The sequence below is a fragment of the Gobio gobio genome (assembly GCF_949357685.1).
Source record: "Gobio gobio genome assembly, chromosome: 16".
NCBI lineage: Eukaryota > Metazoa > Chordata > Actinopteri > Cypriniformes > Gobionidae > Gobio > Gobio gobio.
In genome coordinates this window covers 10187841-10207175 of record NC_137109.1, presented here as the reverse complement: position 1 = coordinate 10207175, position 19335 = coordinate 10187841, and the positions used below count along the sequence as shown (strand labels likewise).

The window sequence follows — 19335 nt, the reverse complement described above, 5'->3', positions numbered from 1 at the left end:
ATTGTCTTCACTGCATGTATGTTTAAATATCCTTAAAATATAAAGTTATGAAACTTCTCTTTGCCCTCAGTCAAAACGATTTGGCAGACAACAAATTATAGATTCATGAGAGCAAAGATCGGCCGTTAGATCTACACAAAACGAACCACTACAGGACATCAGAGCCAGCGGCAGACGCCAGAAGGACTGGCCGAGGAAAGGCTGCCTTGGCTGGGGTTATGAACGGTGATTGCCCGGTGATCGCCTGGATCTCACAACGCTCTCTTTATAAATAAACCACAGATTTTAGCTTTAAACAACTACATTCCCACCTGAAAAAGTCTTAAAACTAAATTGTGACACAATAGTACTATTTTTAATTTATGCAGGGTTTCTCATACACGTCACTTTTTCATGTGACAGCAGCAAGCAGGCTCCTGATTGGTTAAAGCTGCGCGAATTGACGCCAAAGTTCAAATTTTTCAACTCGGGCGTCAGACGCGAATTCGCTTCAAACGCGTGAATGCACAAAAGCACCATTCGCGTGTAACGCGCAAGACGCTCAATTTGCGTCCAATTCGCGCGAACTGGACGCGCGAAACTCGCCGCGAGACCTCCAGACGCGCGTCAACGCGCCTTTCCATTGACTTAACATTGAAATCACTCGCGCCAGACGCTCTATTCGCGTTTGGTGTGAACGCAGCATTAAGCCTTAACATTCTGCATAATTAAGGGCGTGGCCACTTGAGTGACAGGTGGATTGCCGCTATGGGTGAGCTAGGTGGGCGTGGTTTCAGCAAACCAGCAAACCTCAGCTCCATCCACATCCTGCGTCTTTGCCCATTTCCAGTTATCCGGGAGTGCCAAGATGGCGGCTGTGTGTGTGCGCGCGTTACAATACACCAGTGCATTAGTCTAGAATGGGGAATAACTTGCAGTACATGTACAGTAAGCTGTTTAAAACTTGCATTCACTCGATCAATTTTGAACATCTAGCAGAGCAGAGCAAAGCAGAGCATTAAAGTTGACTAGTCTGTGCAACCCCTGGTGTGAACAGGCCTTAACATTTATTTTGCTGTGTATTACTGTGAAGCAGCTTTGAAACAATCTGTAATGTATAAAGTACTACATAAATAAATGTGCCGAGACTTTCAAGGGAGTTCTACTTGACTATTTTCCACCGTCTCCATGAATTAAACAGGAAGCTACTGTACCTTTAAGACTGTAAATGTCCATTGTTCACTCTGCTATTAATCACGACATATCAAGCTGCTGAAAACTATATAACAGTCAAATGTTAAATTAACTTATGGTTTAATTAACTTTTTGCAGTTTGTGTGGAGCAGAGGGAAAACTTTCTGTCTTTAAAGTCTCATTTCAAAAAGTGCAAGAAAAATCCTGTTTTCATTTATATGACTTCTTTTCATTATCAGTAATAATAGGAAAAAACGAAACGTATGAACGCGCAGATAACCAGATGGAGGGAGAGAGAGAGAGATTGATGTAGGAGAATAAAACGGTAGGAAGAACATTCCGAAGATATTACGGAAGTCCTTTTACTTTCGATAGGCCGGTCAAGAGCAATTTCCTACATCCCACCAGCTGAGCCGCACAAAACGGCTTCCAATATAAGCGGGCGACAGACTCTGAGGGACTGTAAAGCAGCAGTTAATGGCACAAAACCACACCACAGAGATAAGAACAGCCCGTATAAACAGACACGCTCATATCAGCGCACTTCAGGGAACCTCTGGGTTTATGAGGACATTAAGACCTGACTTTATATCTGGGCTTTTGGGAATCGTTGAAGCAGGTGGTCCATTCTGTAGACTGTTTTATGAAGGACACATTAAAATTGATACCCTTATAGACAAACACAGCAGACGAGCAATGTGTTCCAACGGCCCGTGAGGACCAAAACAAGAAGGTATTAAGAGAAATTTTATGAAGGATTTAGACATGACTGTCTTCTGGGGACAAGAAATATGAGGACGGCGTGATATGAGGACAGAATGTACCAGAATCAACAGAAAAGGAGAAACTCATGAAAACATAAAAAATAGTAATAATAATTGACTTAAAAGTCAAATGTGGCCCATATGCAGGACCAGTGCAATTTTTGTTGTTGACAATTTAGCACATTTCACCATATATTACCATAATCGTGGACATTTGGATTTGTTTTTTGTCATTTTTTTTTATTTTTAAAATTCTAGCTCAGTGTCATGAATATTGGATCCAGTCTCTTTACAAGAAATTAATAAAAAATAAATAATTAAAACTAAATTATAATAAAAACAATAATCATATTATAATATTTTGGGGTAAATATGAGCCATGAGATTCTTGAGAAGCTGGAACTTTCTGCTACTGTGTCTTTAAAAGCTCCCTGTGTAAATACCCCCTATCACTGCCAAACCTCCGCGCACATTCAGGGAGAAGCATTTAAGACATTTTGTTTTATGTAAGTGGGGCTCAATTAACATTCTACTGAGACACGAGGTGGACGACAGCCAAACATCCTGTCGACCTTTAAAAGTCGAACGACTTAACTACAAATGAGTGAGCAAATGAGGGTCAAGCAGTAAGATATCGATCTAAACGGCATGCAAGTACCGATACAAATTATGTTTCTGTTGTGTAACAAACTTTCTGAAATACTAATGAGTTATTTGGAGATTACCAAAGGCAATCATTTCACACACTAGTCTCATGTTAACATATATACCCCCAGTTTCACAGACAAGACTTAAAGGTGCAGTGTGTACATTTTAGCGACATCTAGTGGTGAGGTTGTGAATTGCAATCACCCACCACTCACACATAAAGAAGCTACGGTGGCCGAATCAGGACAAAGATGTCATCTGAGACAACAGAGAGAGAGTAGCTAGCGCTCTGTAGAGAAGTTTGTCTGTTTAGGGCTACTGTAGAAACATGACTTCCAAGATCCATGAAAGGCACTTAAAACGTTGTTACAAAGTCTCTCACCACAGTGGCTCTACAATAATCTTACAATGCGACGACAATAGTTTTTGTGCGCAAAAAAAAAATCAAAATAACACCTTTTTCCAACTTGTTCTCGACTTCCGTGTATGCCTCCACGACGCATGCGCGAGAATATGACGTAGCGCCGGTGTTCGGGAATCCATGAAATACACACTTAAGCCCCATTTTGAGCACTACGCCGAGACCTAAAGCACGATCAATGTAGAATCCAACAGCTTAGACACGCGCGTCTTCCTCTGCTCGTAAACAAATCGCTTCTGGGTCATATGTCCGAACGCCGGATCTGCGTCATATTCTCGCGCATGCGTCGTGGAGGCACACACGGAAGATAAGAACAAGTTGGATAAAGGTGTTATTTTGATTTTTTTTTTGCGCACAAAAACTATTGTCTTCGCATCGTAAGATTATTGTAGAGCCACTGTGGTGAGATAGACTTTGTAACGACGTTTTAAGTGCCTTTCATGGATCTTGGAAGTGTCAATGTACTGAATGCCAATGGAGGCCTGTCTGAGGCCTTTCTCAGCCATCAGCTTTCAACTAAAATATCTTCATTTGTGTTCCGAATATGAACGGAGGTCTTACGGGTGTCCAACGACATGAGGGTGAGTAATTAATGACAGAATTTTCATTTTTGGGTGAACTAACCCTTTAAGACTGTCTTAAAGGGGCTATATGCGTTTTTCTGAAATTTAAACTCGCGACTGACACCTGTGGCCAAAAAACAGAACTGCTCTCATTTTCTGCTCGCTCTCGCAGCGGTGGTGACGTCACATCCGCAGACAGTGCGGGAAAAGACGACCCGCCAGAAAATATGAAAAATAGGATACAGACTTATAGGTGCACCCACTGTGAGCGGACAAGGTGTCAGTATGCTCATCAGGAGATGTTTGAGTCATAAATGGTAAAATAAAAAGGCTATTATTGTTACGTTTATTTTGGGGAAAAAGTTGCATATAGCCCCTTTAAAGGTCCCATGGCATGAAATTTTCATTTTATGAGGTTTTTCAACATTAATATGAGTTCCCCTAGCCTGAATATTGTCCCCAAGTGGATAGAAATGTTGATCGGTGTAAAACCGAGTTGTGGCTGTCTTTCTCTGCCTTTGAGAAAATGACAGGCCAGACTAGCCAATCCTGAAGTCTCCTGGTTTGACGTCCAAGCAGGCACGGTTTCCTCCCTTTCCTCCGCCCAGAGAATCTGGCACGCCCATGCAAACGCTCGTCGAGAGATCATTGCATCATTGCTTGTGAACGAGTGAATGCTGGCAGTTTCTCAGTGTTTGGATGTACAAATGAAAACAGAAGTCTTTTTTCAGTTCCTTCTGATCTGTGATCAGTGATTTCTGATGTGTAGCTAATTATTTATTATTCGTGCACACAATGCGGCTTCTCTCTCTCCAGACAGAACGGTGTTTTCGTGTTTTATATCTTGTGAGTCAGTGTTTTTGTACGTCCTCGTCGCGTCTATCGGTTCTAAAATGTGCATACAGTCATGAGTTTCTGCTCAACATCAGCAGAGATAAACCTCACACACGCCGAAGCTCGGCCTTCAACATCCCCGACCCACAGTACTGCATCTGGCCCACAGCGGAGGCACCAAACGCGGCGTGAGATTAAGCAGAAGGGGGGTAAGCTTGAGCATATCCGGGCTAGCCAGCCTAGCCCCACAATAAACTGGATTACATCCGATTACTGCTGTTGTGTCTTTGTTTGCGCTGTGTACTCAACGCGCGTCACTGACGCTTTTATTTTATTTTAAAAATAATGCTATTATCAACACTTACTTTTAACTCGTTCATCTCGACAGCTGTAATGGTACTTTGCATGTGTTACAAAGTTGGTAGAATAATGATGAAGAGACGGACTCGGTGTGACTGTTTATTCAGAACTCTCAGATACAAACACAATAAACTCGCGCTGACTGACAGCGCTCTCATAACTCAGTAGTTACTATAAATAACTTTGTTAGCAATCGCTGAGCTCAGTCTCTGATACATTAGTGATGTCCGGTTCGCGAACGATCTTTCTTTTGAACCAGTTCTTTTTAGTGAACCGAATCAGTTCACCAAATCGGACTGAATCGTTCTAAACGGTTCGCGTCTCCAGTCAGCGCTGATCCATAATTTACTAAAGTTACTAACTTTCTGACATGAGTGACAGTCCCTCCGACTAGAAATAGACTAATAACCTAAAGTATATGCTGTAACTAAAACAGTTCAGACATGCTGAGAACTGATGTGAAGTGAACTCAGGTCCATCCGTCTCCCTGGCAGACTCGTGCCTGCTCGTGCCTCGATAAACCACGCCCCCTCCGCTCATATAAAATGCAAAGATGTCAGCCAATGACAACAGTGGGTGTTTTTACTGAAGTCTCACAGCAGACACGCCTCTTGAAGCAGGGCATTCAGCCACAGGGCAAACAGCAGTATAGAAAAAATGCCTTTTATTTCTAAATTATGACATTTTATGATGTAAAAGTCATACTAACAATATAAGTACAGCTCAGGAAACATTATAAAATAATAGAAAAATGCCATGCCATGGGACCTTTAAGAACTAGTATGAGCAGTTAGTTAGGGGTAACTTTTCGGTATCAAATTTCACACTGAAAGACACACTTGTCCACCATGTTAAGCACTGAATGAAAGACCATAGTCCCAATTGTAACTTTGCACAAGGTAAATAAGAGGATGACATCTAGTGGAGAAGACTAGTAATAAGATTAACGTCAATCAGATAGTATGTTCAATGGGCCTCATTCATGAAACACGAGAACATTTTTTTTGTGTAAATCGCTCGTAAAGCTGTTCAGACATAAATTCTCGGATTCATGAAAATGTTCGTATTTTCAAAATGTTAGTTGCTACGAATTAAATGTACACCTGCTCCCTAGCACGTGTAAATGTGGGTAAAACATCTGAACGTTCTGTGTTCTAATTTAGGTAAACTGATGACATTGCATTTTTATGCATTATGAACCATATTTCACAAGTTCATTTGCCCGATAATTTTTTTTTTTAAATCTCAACTTTGGGTAATACCAATAGGCAGCTCTCGTCACTTTTTACCCAGCCGTCCAATCACAGTGGAGGAAGGGCGGGACAAGTACAACACCGACCAATCATCCTACTTGTCCAACGACTGAACAATAATGGATAAGATATGCGCGCCCTATTTACAAATGTTTGTAATTCATTAATATACACATACGTTTAACTACCGAATCCATGGGATACGAAGCGTTTGTGAATCATAGTTTTCGTAAAAGTCCATTTTACGTGCAAATTACTCAAAATTTGCTCATATATTTACCAAAGATTCATGAATGAGGCCCATTGTTTGCTGCAATAAATACGGAAAAAGATCGATTCGGGGCTTTTGAGAATCAATATCGAATCAGCCACATTTTTAAATGATTAATTTAAAAAATACACATATTGTTCCGAATATTATATACAATGTTTTTTTCTTAGAAATACATCTGAAAAAAAAAAACAAGTTTGTCTTATATTCAGGGTCTAGACTTTTACATGCCAATAATACACCAGCAATAATAGGTGGCGCCAAATATACGTAAAACGAGTGCCAAGAACTACGGTGCGTCAGAGTGTAATGTTGGAAGATCGTGAGTCTTAAACTCAAACAGTCAAAGAAAAGCTCCATGTGACAGTCATGTTTGCGTGCCTCGCTGACAGGACCCAACATCCCCGTACGTGATTTTCAAATGTAAGACAGTACCAAGATTTTTAAAACTACCATCAGATTTCACTTCTACTGTTAATGAAATGTTGGTAAGCTACATAGTTTTCACTATGAGATGGATAGCCTAATTGTTATATAATTCAAGATGAGCTACAGGTTATTTTTATGGTATGCAAAAAAGGGTTAAAAAAAACCTTTTCAAATAAAAAAAAAACTTTATTTTCAAATAAAAGCCAACATTTGGTCTTCAAAAAGTCTTAAAAGGTACATCTTGAAAAAGGGGGGTCGTCTTATAATCAGGGCTGGAACAATATGGTACTTATTTTAGAGTCAACCAAAGTTATCATAAGCACAACAAATGTCAGCAGACTAGGAATATTTAAAAACGAGCGGTTTGTTCATAAATCTGTAAGATCTTAACTTGACTTGCTGTGGAAATACAAACTGGAAGACAGAGCTGAAAAAGGGACAGGGCTACACAAGGTCTATAGTGGCATTTGTCTGACTGATAGTCAAGTTCATGAATAACACAGTGTGACCACAAGAAAGCGTACATACACAACCCACTGTTTTGGTTCAGATGTATGTTTGTGTCCTCTGCTGTCACACTTGTGGCTCTGGGTCTATAACTCTAAGTGAGTCTAGACAGCAGGGACTGAAATGAGACGAGACCAGCCGCAAGTGTGTGTGTGTGTGATGATAAAGTAGGTCGGCGTATACATCAGAGGAGGAGACATATGCGCACTTGTGGTTGTGTGTGAGAGCAGAGGTGAGCGGCTGAACCGACTGAACGAGATCCTGAGAGACTCAGCTGGTCTCCGTGGAGACGGGAAAAGCAGGCCGCCAGCGAGACGGAGAGAAACATTAAAAGACTCCCAACAAGACACACAGAGAGAAGCCAATCGATAACACACACCGCAAACCCATGAAACAAACCAGACTCGCTTTTAAATGCAGAAATGGAAGGAAAATTGCAGGAAAATAAAAGCACCCTCCATCTAGACTGCAAAACTGCTGAATCCATCAGCACAGACCTCTCTCTCTCTGTAATTGGACAGGTTCAGTCATCAAAACTCACACAGCCTCTATAAAAATGCCTCAGCATTCAGCTTAGAAAAATGCAGAAATGAGTCTCTGGCCTTCACACGCACCTATATAAACGTGATCAGAGAAAGCAATCTACATTTTTATCTTTTTCAATGAGGTGGAGCAGTGATAGCTGGTGCAAAACACACTGCCAGGCCATTGCTATGCAGTTCTGACGCTAGGTGCTAGGTGGCCTGAAGTCTGTAGATATGGTTCGAGTCTTTGAGTCTGGGATTTTTTCACTTCGGTTTTTTGGTCCAGCGGGTGAAAATGGTGCATCGGATGGTTTAGTAAAGTAACAGCACACTCTCCTCAACAACACACATGAATGGAGGAATTTAAATGCTGAACATCATGTTCTAACCGGATGTGAAGCAATGTGACTAGCAATATAAGCAGCTTCTTCCACGTTAACAATAAGGATTTTATAGGTGAATTCTCCGATTTTTTATCCTCTACTGTGCCAAATGCGGAAGCTTTTGATCTTGGTGATTTTAACACGTCTAAAGCCCTATTCCGACGTAAGCTATTTTCTTCATTGACAGTGATTTTATTGCCGTCCGAATCCAGAATGTCAGCGTTTTTCTCCCACCACCTGCGTAAAAATTCCTGGCCGAATTACCTACTGTTTTTAGACAAACACCAAGGTCGTGTGGTAATTTAATTGCCGTCCGAATCCACATCTCTGAGTTTTCAAGAATATATCACTTCAAAATTCATGGTTTATATCCTTTTTGACCACTGCGGAGCACCGTACGGTTGTGCTTCGCAGTAATTTGGATGCATTTTAAAGATCTAGACTTTTATAACTGAAATGCAGGCAAGTATTTACAAATAGCAATACATTTATATACACTCACCTAAAGGATTATTAGGAACATCATACTAAAACTGTGTTTGACCCCCTTTCGCCTTCAGAACTGCCTTAATTCTACGTGGCATTGATTCAACAAGGTGCTGAAAGCATTCTTTAGAAATGTTGGCCCATATTGATAGGACAGCATCTTGCAGTTGATGGAGATTTGTGGGATGCACATCCAGGGCACGAAGCTCCCGTTCCACCACATCCCAAAGATGCTCTATTGGGTTGAGATCTGGTGATTTTGGGGGCCATTTTAGTTCAGTGAACTCATTGTCATGTTCAAGAAACCAATTTGAAATGATTGGAGCTTTGTGACATGGTGCATTATCCTGCTGGAAGTAGCCATCAGAGGATGGGGACATGGTGGTCATAAAGGGATGGACATGGTCAGAAACAATGCTCAGGTAGGCCGTGGCATTTAAACGATGCCCAATTGGCACTAAGGGGCCTAACGTGTGCCAAGAAAACATCCCCCACACCATTACACCACCACCACCAGCCTGCACAGTGGTAACAAGGCATGATGGATCCATGTTCTCATTCTGTTTACACCAAATTCTGACTCTACCATCTGAATGTCTCAACAGAAATCAAGACTCATCAGACCAGGCAACATTTTTCCAGTCTTCAACTGTCCAATTATGGTGAGCTTGTGCAAATTGTAGCCTCTTTTTCCTATTTGTAGTGGAGATGAGTGGTACCCGGTGGGGTCTTCTGCTGTTGTAGCCCATCCACCTCAAGGTTGTGCGTGTTGTGGCTTCACAAATGCTTTGCTGCATACCTCGGTTGTAACGAGTGGTTATTTCAGTCAAAGTTGCTCTTCTATCAGCTTGAATCAGTCGGCCCATTCTCCTCTGACCTCTAGCATCAACAAGGCATTTTCGCCCACAGGACTGCCGCATACTGGATATTTTTCCCTTTTCACACCATTCTTTGTAAACCCTAGAAATGGTTGTGCGTGAAAATCCCAGTAACTGAGCAGATTGTGAAATACTCAGACCGGCCCGTCTGGCACCAACAACCATGCCACGCTCAAAATTGCTTAAATCACCTTTCTTTCCCATTCTGACATTCAGTTTGGAGTTCAGGAGATTGTCTTGACCAGGACCACACCCCTAAATGCATTGAAGCAACTGCCATGTGATTGGTTGATTAGATAATTGCATTAATGAGAAATTGAACAGGTGTTCCTAATAATCCTTTAGGTGAGTATATGTATATGTATATGTATATACCCACTCATAAAAAAGAAAGAAGAAAAGCACGTAAACATTTGAAATGGGCCGTTATCACGGCAGCAATTATATATGTTAAAATAACCGCTGCATTGTGTTTACCTCATGTAAATGAGAGGCTGTATTCACTTATTTCCGCTCATTTCCATGTGGAATAAAATGACATCCTTTATTTTGAGATAAGATCGAAAACCATTTTAACTTCAATGTGCGTCTATATATCTTAAATAATGTGTCTTTAATATATATATTAAATAATAATTAGGATATTATTTTCCTACTACAAAATTAAATATGCATGTATTCTTATTATACCAAGCATATGACATTTTATTTACAGCAGACAATCATGTTATTGAGCACGTGAGCAGCATTCCCAGGTGCGCAGGATCACAAAACTCCTCCACCGTGAATAAATCACCATCCGAATACTTGAGTTTTATCACCGAGGTGGCATGCAAATGTATTTTTACGGACGTCCACGTGAGAAACAATTACCATCCAAATAGGGCTTATGTCTATGGTTAAAGACTTTTTACAAATTATTGATACTTTCAATCTTACACAGACTGTCCTTGGCCCTATTCATAAACAAGGACACAAGCGTTTTGATTTTATCATCAGGCCTTTCAGTCAGCGATGTAGATATCAAAGAAATGTTCCCGTCTGATCATAAGCCAATTGTTGTTAATATAGCTGTTTCTAGCTCTGTATCACACTGTGTGTCCGTAGGCTGGCATGTTCGCTCTTAACTCGTCTACAGTTGAAAAATGTCTTGATGCTGAAACGAACAAATTATAAATCTCTTATGAATGTGTGCGAGATTGTATGATTAATTATCAAAAAGCTGTTAAGACTGGATCTTATTGCAAAAAATGCACAGTCCAAAAATATTATTTAATACCATAAACCGTGTGTTAAATCCGATGTCTAATCTCTCCCCTACTTTTTTGGATAAAATTGAAGGAATAAGATCATTTTCCCCTCTCCTTTGGAAATTCTCTCAGCCTACACCAATTTGATCATGTTTATCTGAATCTACCCCAGTGTCTCTCAGTTATCTGGTGCAATCTCTCCAACAAATGAAGCCCACTAGATAAACTTGACAGTATCATTCCAGTTTATTATCAATAATTAACAGTAGATTGACCAGGGGAATATTCCCATCTTATTTCGAACATGCCATTGTGCAGCCACTACTCAAAAAGGCAAATCTTGAACCAACACTCAAAAGTTTTAAAGAAGGTTGTGTTTAACCAGCTTGTGTCATTTTTACAGGACAATGGTATTCTTTGATAAATATCAGTCTGCCTTTAGACCAGGGATGTCAATTTACACAAATTCCCATGAACGATCGTTGTTTAAACTAACAATCAATGAATTGGTTCATCGTTAACCTTAATACTGCAATACGGGTCGACTGCAGTGGCTTATAGCCAACAGCATGACTGAGTGTGCAAATGCTGCTCAAAACACCATGTTCCTCACCAAATCAATGGGAAGGGCTTTTAGCCTAAATAAAGGGCTAGTAGGATTGTAAAATCAGTCGAGTAATTGATCATTTAATTAAATTACTTATTTAATAACAAGTTTGCCGCACTCATGTTGAAAACTGAAGCCAAAGCGTCTCGATTGCCCCCAGGTGGTTGGTCCCAGTATAGATCATAAAGACTCGGAGCCTGCAGCTACAGTCCCGCATTCTCAGACCCCTCGTTTTTTCGAGACAGCACCTCCTATCAAATTGGATCGGGTAAACATCTTTGCAATGTGAAGGACTTAAGCCGAAACATGAGTATTAATTTTATTTAACAAATTTATTTTTTAATCAAACCACTTCATAGCTCATCGATACACCAACATGAATAGCTCATTTAATATTTGTAAAGATAGTTTTTTCCCGAAAATATTTATAATAGCTTAGCTAACGTTAGCCTTTAACCTTGGACTTCTTGTAGACACGCCATTGTAAAATCTGATTAAAATTAAGGTCGACCAATTAAATACATTGAGTGTGTTAATATCAAAGAACGTCATCATTAAATATTTAATCAGATTTACAGTTTGACCTTTTTTTTAATTACCAAACCTTTTATCTTAAAAATATAAATTGAATGAATTGATGTCAGATGGAGTAATAATTTTACTTTATACAATTTATGTAGCCTACTTAAATTAGTACTTATAAAACTTGCGTATTAAAATGAATCCATGTTAATTAAACTGTGATATGAAGTTGTTGATATGAAGGATCCTGCAAATGGTGAAATAACTGTATCTGAATATATAAATATTTGAAAAAAACAAAAACATTATTAGACCATTAGCATAGGTTGAACTGAAAGAAACATTGGAATTTGAATTAAAAAAACATTGAGGCAATATAATATCACATAATATTAATAAATAGTGTGTGTGTGTATGTATGTATGTATATTAATATTAATTTATAGGATATCTATCCATCCATCCATCCATCCATCCATCCATCCATCCATCCATCCATCCATCCATCCATCCATCCATCCATCCATAAATAAATAAATAAATAAATAAATAAATAAATAAATAAATAAATAAATAAATAAATAAATAAATAAATAAATAAATAAATAAATAAATAAATAAATAAATAAATAAATAAATAAATAAATAAATAAATAAATAAATAAATAAATAAATAAATAAATAAATAAATAAATAAATAAATAAATAAATAAATAAATAAATAAATAAATAAATAAATTTTATATATATATATATATATATATCCTATAAATTAATATTAATAATAAGATCTGTAATTGTATCTCTTCCATCAGTAATTTTCTTTCAATTAGGCTACCACCCACACTCCAAAAATAACTACTGGGTAATATGTTAGTCAGAGAACACAATAAGTTTTTTGGCACATGCACTGAGCAGGGAACACAAATATGTTATTTTGTCATTATTTTGTGTGATTTTATTTGGAAAACTTGAAAACTATTTGGAAATACTGGAGACCGTATTATTGCATCCGGAGTCTGAGAATGCGGGACTCTGTGTGCGGGTGTTATAAGATCTTCCGAACAGCTGGAGGCGCTGTCTCGAAAAAAGAGGGGTCTGAGAATGCGGGACTCTGGGTGTGGGACTGTCGCTGCAGGCTCCGAGTCTGAAAGGAAGATCTAACGGACGCGAGACAAGATAAACTGTCATTTTAGGCAGTTTTTATCACAATGATTGGTGGTTTGATGAAATTGATGGTTTTAGTTAGTTATTTGATGCTATAAAAACAGGGGTGTGACATCATGATTGACAGCTGAGCTTGACAGCTTCTCTGAGAGGCACTAACATACTTTTTTCTGGATTTCTGGGAGGAGATTGGAGCTTTAGCTTTAATTTCTACATTTCCATAACTGTTTATTTCACACCATCATAATGAATTGTTCTGCATCTGCGAGAGTGTGGACGGGCTTTTGATATCGCACCTCTACTTCCAGCTCTCTACCGCGTGGATTCTGGTCCCGAGATCACTACTGTGCAGACTCGGTCCCAAATCTGCGCAAGATGTCAGAGCCGTATTTGGACGTTGACGGCTTCACTTTTCTTCAGTGGATATTTTTTTACGGTCTATGTTTAATAATCAAATACGGTATAATGACTAACATAACGCCACCTCAGTTGTGTGCTATTCAGAATGTGTGGAACAACACGCTGAAAACAGCTAAAAACGAAACCACAATGAACACAATGGCCAATCAGAGGTGTTTAGGAATCCGTTCAACAGCGCTCAAAATGCTAAAGGGAAATGCTGGTATCGTCATATTTTTTTAAATTTCAGTACCGACTTGGTACTGAAGTCGGTACTTCAGACAACTCTAATACACATGCTAGAAACAGTGTGTTACTTTTGATTCTGCTTTGACTTTTAATAAACAGATCAATGCTGCGGTCAGAATATAGCTAAAGAATATAGCTAAAATGAAGTCATTCTTATCCAAATATATACATGCTTATATTTCATCCACATTGGATTAATCTAATGTATTATTCTTGGGTGTTTCACAGTTTCTACTGTCACGTCTTCAGCTTGTCCAAAATGCTGCCGCTAGACTGTTGACTGGAACAAAGAAGAGGGGGCATGTTTCACCGGTGCTGGTCTCTCTCCACTGGCTCCCAGTCAAATATTGTATTCATTTTAAAGCATTATGGTTTGTTTAGAAGAGCCTGCATGGTTTAGCTCCTCCATATATTTCTGACCTTCTTTCATTTCACCGTAATACATCCAGAGACCTCCGATCAACCAGTAGTCTACGTTTGACTGTTCCAAGGACACGTCTCAAACTGAAAGGAGGTTGTGCCTTCTTCTCAGTGGCTGCTCCACAGCTTTGAAATAATTTGCCATTTTATATAAAAACCGCACCAACATATGATGATCTTAAATCTCTTAAATCTGTTTATTATTGCATTTGGTCACAAGTAGGTGCGTTTTATCGCCCAAGTTTAATTATTATGCTATTTATTTAAACTCTGTACAAAACTTTGGCCACCAGCAGTTGTTTTTAAATGTGCTTTATGAATAAATATGGCTAACTGACCCCCATATCTATACTTTTGCAATATATTAATCATCAAAAATGGGCTTTATGGACGGACAAAAATTCGATTTTAACAAATCCCTCAAGTTTCATGAAAAAAACCATAAAACACTAAATCACAAAAGCCATGAAAGCACAAGCTATGTGTAACCTCTCCTGTTTGAACCGCCCGCTTCAAGCGGGACTCAAACCCCGGTCCACCGGCATGAGAGTCGGACGCTCTAAGAAGGAGGCTAAAGGCTGCAACCTCTAGCATTATTTGCTAGAGCATCTCTTGAGATCAGAGGAGTGAGGTTTACTTGCACAGCAACTACTAGCTGGCCTCCGTTACACTCACCCCCCCTAAACCTCACTCCCATCCGGGTCACGGCACCAACGTAACCCCTCTGATTCAAGCCGCCTGCTCCAAGCGGGACTCGAACCCCGGTCCGCCGGCTTGAGAGTCGGCACTCTAACAATGAGACTAAAGGCTGCAACATCTAATGGCAGTCGCTAGAGCATCTCTCGAGATCAGAGGAGTGAGGTTTACTTGCACAGCAACTACTAGCTGGCCTCCGTTACACTCAACCCCCCTAAACCTCACTCCCATCCGGGTCACGGCACCAATGTAACCCCTCCTGTCGAACCACCCACTCCAAGCGGGACTCGAACCCGGGTCTGCTGGCATTAGAGTTGGGCGCTCTAACAAGGAGGTTAAAGGCTGCAACCTCTAGCGTCAGTCGCTAGAGCGTCTCTTGAGATCAGAGGAGTGAGGTTTACTCTCACAATGACTACTAGCTGGCCTCCGTTACATATGTGTGCACTTTGGATGTGGTGCATTGCGAGAATGAAGGATATAAATCACAGCACATGTAGAGATGGAGTTTTACGCATTATCTGTGTTTTCATAGCACTATTTGCTATTTGGGAGTACAGGATGCATTCAAATCACTAACTTCGAGAATGAGCAAAAGTAACTGTGATGGAACAAACACCCACAGAAAGGAAGAGGAATATAATGTGCTTGAGGTCCTGTCAAATTAAATCAACAATCAGTGGCGTGACCTCGCTGAAGAGGTCATCGACCTGCGACCCCACCGTCAGCAGAGGTGAGAGGTCAGTTCTGGCTGTCGGTGGCGTCCTTTCGCTCTGCTGGAGAGAGTGATGTGACTGGAGGAGAGAGAGACAGAGATACGGCTGCGGCCGTCTGATGGAACAACACAATCCTTCTCAAGGACATACACACACACACACACACACACACACGCGCACACTCGTGTTTTACGGACAGGATCGGACAGATGGAAGATCTGAAAAGGGCAGCATTCATTTACAGTCAGATATCAGAAAAGGTTATCCTACATCAACTCAGACAGCTGGACGTGCACACACACACACACACACACACACACACACACACACACACACACACACACACACACACACACACACACACACACACACACACACAGCGAGCTCAGGTAGTCCTGAAGAAAACAGCTGCCAAAGATGACATTTCAAGGTTTCGTTTTCCATATTCAAAACAGAAAACTGTGTGTGTGTGTGTGTGTGTGTGTGTGTGTGTGTGTGTGTGTGTGTGTGTGTGTGTGTGTGTGTGTGTGCGAGAGCGAGAGAGAGAGAGAGAGAGAGAGAGAGAGAGAGACTGCGGCGGATACATGACATCACACTCTTTGAAGGTCATTTGCTGAAGGGCGAAACCACATACAAAGACCTAAAAAAAAAAAGCTCACACAGACTCACACCTTGTTAAAGTCGACAGTGCTGTATATCGTATCAGATATAAATATGCAATAAAACTGTAAAGGCCACTCACAGAGGACAAAGAGCAGGTGGCAGGAAACACACACACACACACACACACACACACACATCTGACACTTGCTTCTTGCTCATTTCTAATTCATGAGGGGCTTATGCATACAGTCACCCAAAATATGACATCCAGGTGAATCTCATGAAACTCTTCAAGAACATGTGTGGGTCATATTTCTCCCCAAAATATCAGGGAAAATATAAGAAATAATATTTTGCTGAAAGAAAAGCCTACATTGTTATGCTTTTGTTTTTTTGTTATGAAATTTAAAGACATAACACCAACACCAATTAATGCTGTACAGCAAACATTATAAACCTGTATCATATAATTTCAAGTATTTATACATCATGGTAGTATTTATTGCTACTTTTAATTTAAAAGGACACTATTTATAAATAAATAAATACAATTATTGTAATGGTTATATTATTAAAAAACAATTATAAAATCAATAAAACCAAGAAATAATCAATATAATAATTTCTCCAAATAAAATGTATATAAAATAATATTTTGTCAAGAATTGGAGGACAAGATAACAGTGTTATTTATGTATTTTACATACTATAGCATTATTTTATAATAAAAAGGTGGACATACCGAATATTAAAATTTAAAGTGGATAAAACAGTACGACTCACTTCATCTGATATTTGATGGTCAAAGCAACCATCTGCATGTTTCATGAACATTATGAAATTAAATCATGTTTTGGAGGCAAAAAAAGTAGCTTGGATGCCAGCCGAACTTAACCCCGCCCACAACATTTGAATTCGGGAAGTTCGGTCTGGACTTGAATTCGTATGTGCATTCACCTTTTCTATTTCTCTCAAAAATGACGATCGTGTTGGCAAGTACTATGTGTCTCCTTAAATTATTTTTACAACACCGGCAAATATCGTTTACACTCATCTTCTCTTCTACTACTTCCAGACTAGAATCTAGTCAGAAGTCAAGCTACAAAAAAAGGTAAATATTTTCAGATCTGTCAGGTGTTTTAATAATTTTGGTAAATATAATTTCATAAAAGTTTTTTATCTAATATTTATCAAAAGCAGTAATAAAATATTTGAGAGGAAAATGTACTTGATTGTAACGAGAATAATGCACAATGCATTACATCTTAAATGATCCTAAATCTGGCTTCATTTTCTTTATGATTTATAGTAGTTTTTCTTTGGGTTTTTGGGGTGAAATGAAGACATGACACACACAGCTCTGGTCCTAATGTTGTTCTCTACCCCGAGATGACAGTCATCTCTTCCACATCCCTGTATTCTGTCATCCATGTTTGGCCCAGTACCCCGCGGTGAGAGTCTCAGCGGACACACACACACAGATGCGCAGACACAGATGCGCAAACACAGAGCAAGGGGCATCTCTTACCTTTAGAGGCTGTGTTCAGTAAGACAGACGGAGGAGAGAGAGAGAGAGAGGTTTAATGTGTGATGGGTGTGATGGGTGTGATGTGACTGGAGGACAGCAGAGCAGATCAACTCACTCTTGGTTTGTGTGGAGAAGGTCAGTGTGAGTTTGGCAAACAGCTCCTTGTTCTCAAAGCGATCCTCCTTCGCCTTCACCCAGAAACTGTTCTCAGACAGATCCTCCGGTGCAATCTACCGCAACATAAAACACTCATTAATGCCTTCATCCCTGTCTTTCTATTTCTATTCATTCTATTTACATCCATCCACCCACTTCATATCCTTTCATATATCTTTCCTTTTCATCCACCATCCAATCAACACCTGTTATCCATTCATGCATCTATTCATCAATTCAACCATATATCAATTAGGGCTGCGCCCAGGGGTTAAAGTGGGCCAGAACTGCATTCCGGCACAACAGATAAATTAATAAATATATAGATCCAGCAGTTGCAGCGCGAGACTTTTGATTCTGCATTTTGACTTTGACATTGACTCCGCAATAGGTCTATTTATTTCTGTTATAGTTGTGTCTTCTGTTAAATTTAAGTCAGTTTTGGACTTCCCATTTTTATGTTTGAATTTACATTGTGAAAAACAAGGTTGTGTTCCACATTGTGGTGCTCAGCAATAGTACCGTCATCATATCAGTGTAGATGTACCAAAATAAAACCATTCAAATATAAAGTAAATAAGTGTTGTGATACTTGGTGCCACAGTGACACTCTTGTCCCAAAAAGTATTGCTATACCACGATACTCAATATGTTGTCCCATGGTGAGGCATTTTTCCCTGTTGCACCTACACAAAATTGAGGGTTCCCCCACCTGCCAAATCCCATTTTAACCACAGGCTGCACACTCATAATTTTTCGAAAAGAAGAGACTTAATCGACCAAAAATGTAGTCATATACTTGCCTCACAGACAAATATATCTATAGAAAGCAGTGTTCATTTCGTTGACGAATAATTTGTCATAGTTATCGTCAACAACCTTTTTTCACTGACGAAAACGAGACGATAACTAAATAAAAACTAGTGTTGGAAGACAAAAACTATGACGAAAATCAACTGTCATTTTCGTCAACAAATAAAAACGAGACAAATGTTAGGGAGGGACGATTAGGGAAGAGATCCAGTCAGAACTGATGTCTTGTGTGTAACAGATGTGCACATTTGATTTGAACATGCTGATCTAACCGCTGGAAAACACGGCGCTGTTGCACGCTCTACAGGCTCACTCACGCATCCCCAATCCAGCGCTATATATATATATATATAACTAATTAATTGCTTTTTTTGTAATAAATCGCGATTAAAAACATTGGAGTTTTTAAATATTTATATACTGTAATTTCACAGTTACTCTCCAAATTAATGGATGGAGAAACAACTAAAAGACAGTATATTTTAAATACTTGTTTAATGGCATCTTTTATGAATGAAGGCCAGTATCACTGACACTAATACTGCTACTGATTTTGTTTTTTAATATTAATTATAGACATTTAACATTACAGTATAATTGAAAGCTATCAATTTCAAAATTCAACTTTTAATTTAAGTTAACTTAAAACAATATTCACATAAACCCATTATAATAAATACCATTTTACATTCTAACAGGTAGGAAATATACAGAAATT

General features: G+C 39.3%; 1 protein-coding gene across 2 annotated transcripts in view; it reads right to left on the bottom strand.

Moving 5' to 3' along the window:
* The window catches only part of diaph1 (diaphanous related formin 1), a 177614-nt gene that overhangs the window by 64107 nt on the left and 94172 nt on the right, over positions 1-19335 (bottom strand). For both annotated transcript variants that reach the window (XM_079839559.1, XM_079839560.1), the window contains one exon: positions 17764-17878. In XM_079839559.1, the coding sequence (XP_079695685.1) occupies positions 17764-17878 (115 nt within the window). The remainder of the gene's footprint in view (positions 1-17763; positions 17879-19335) is intronic.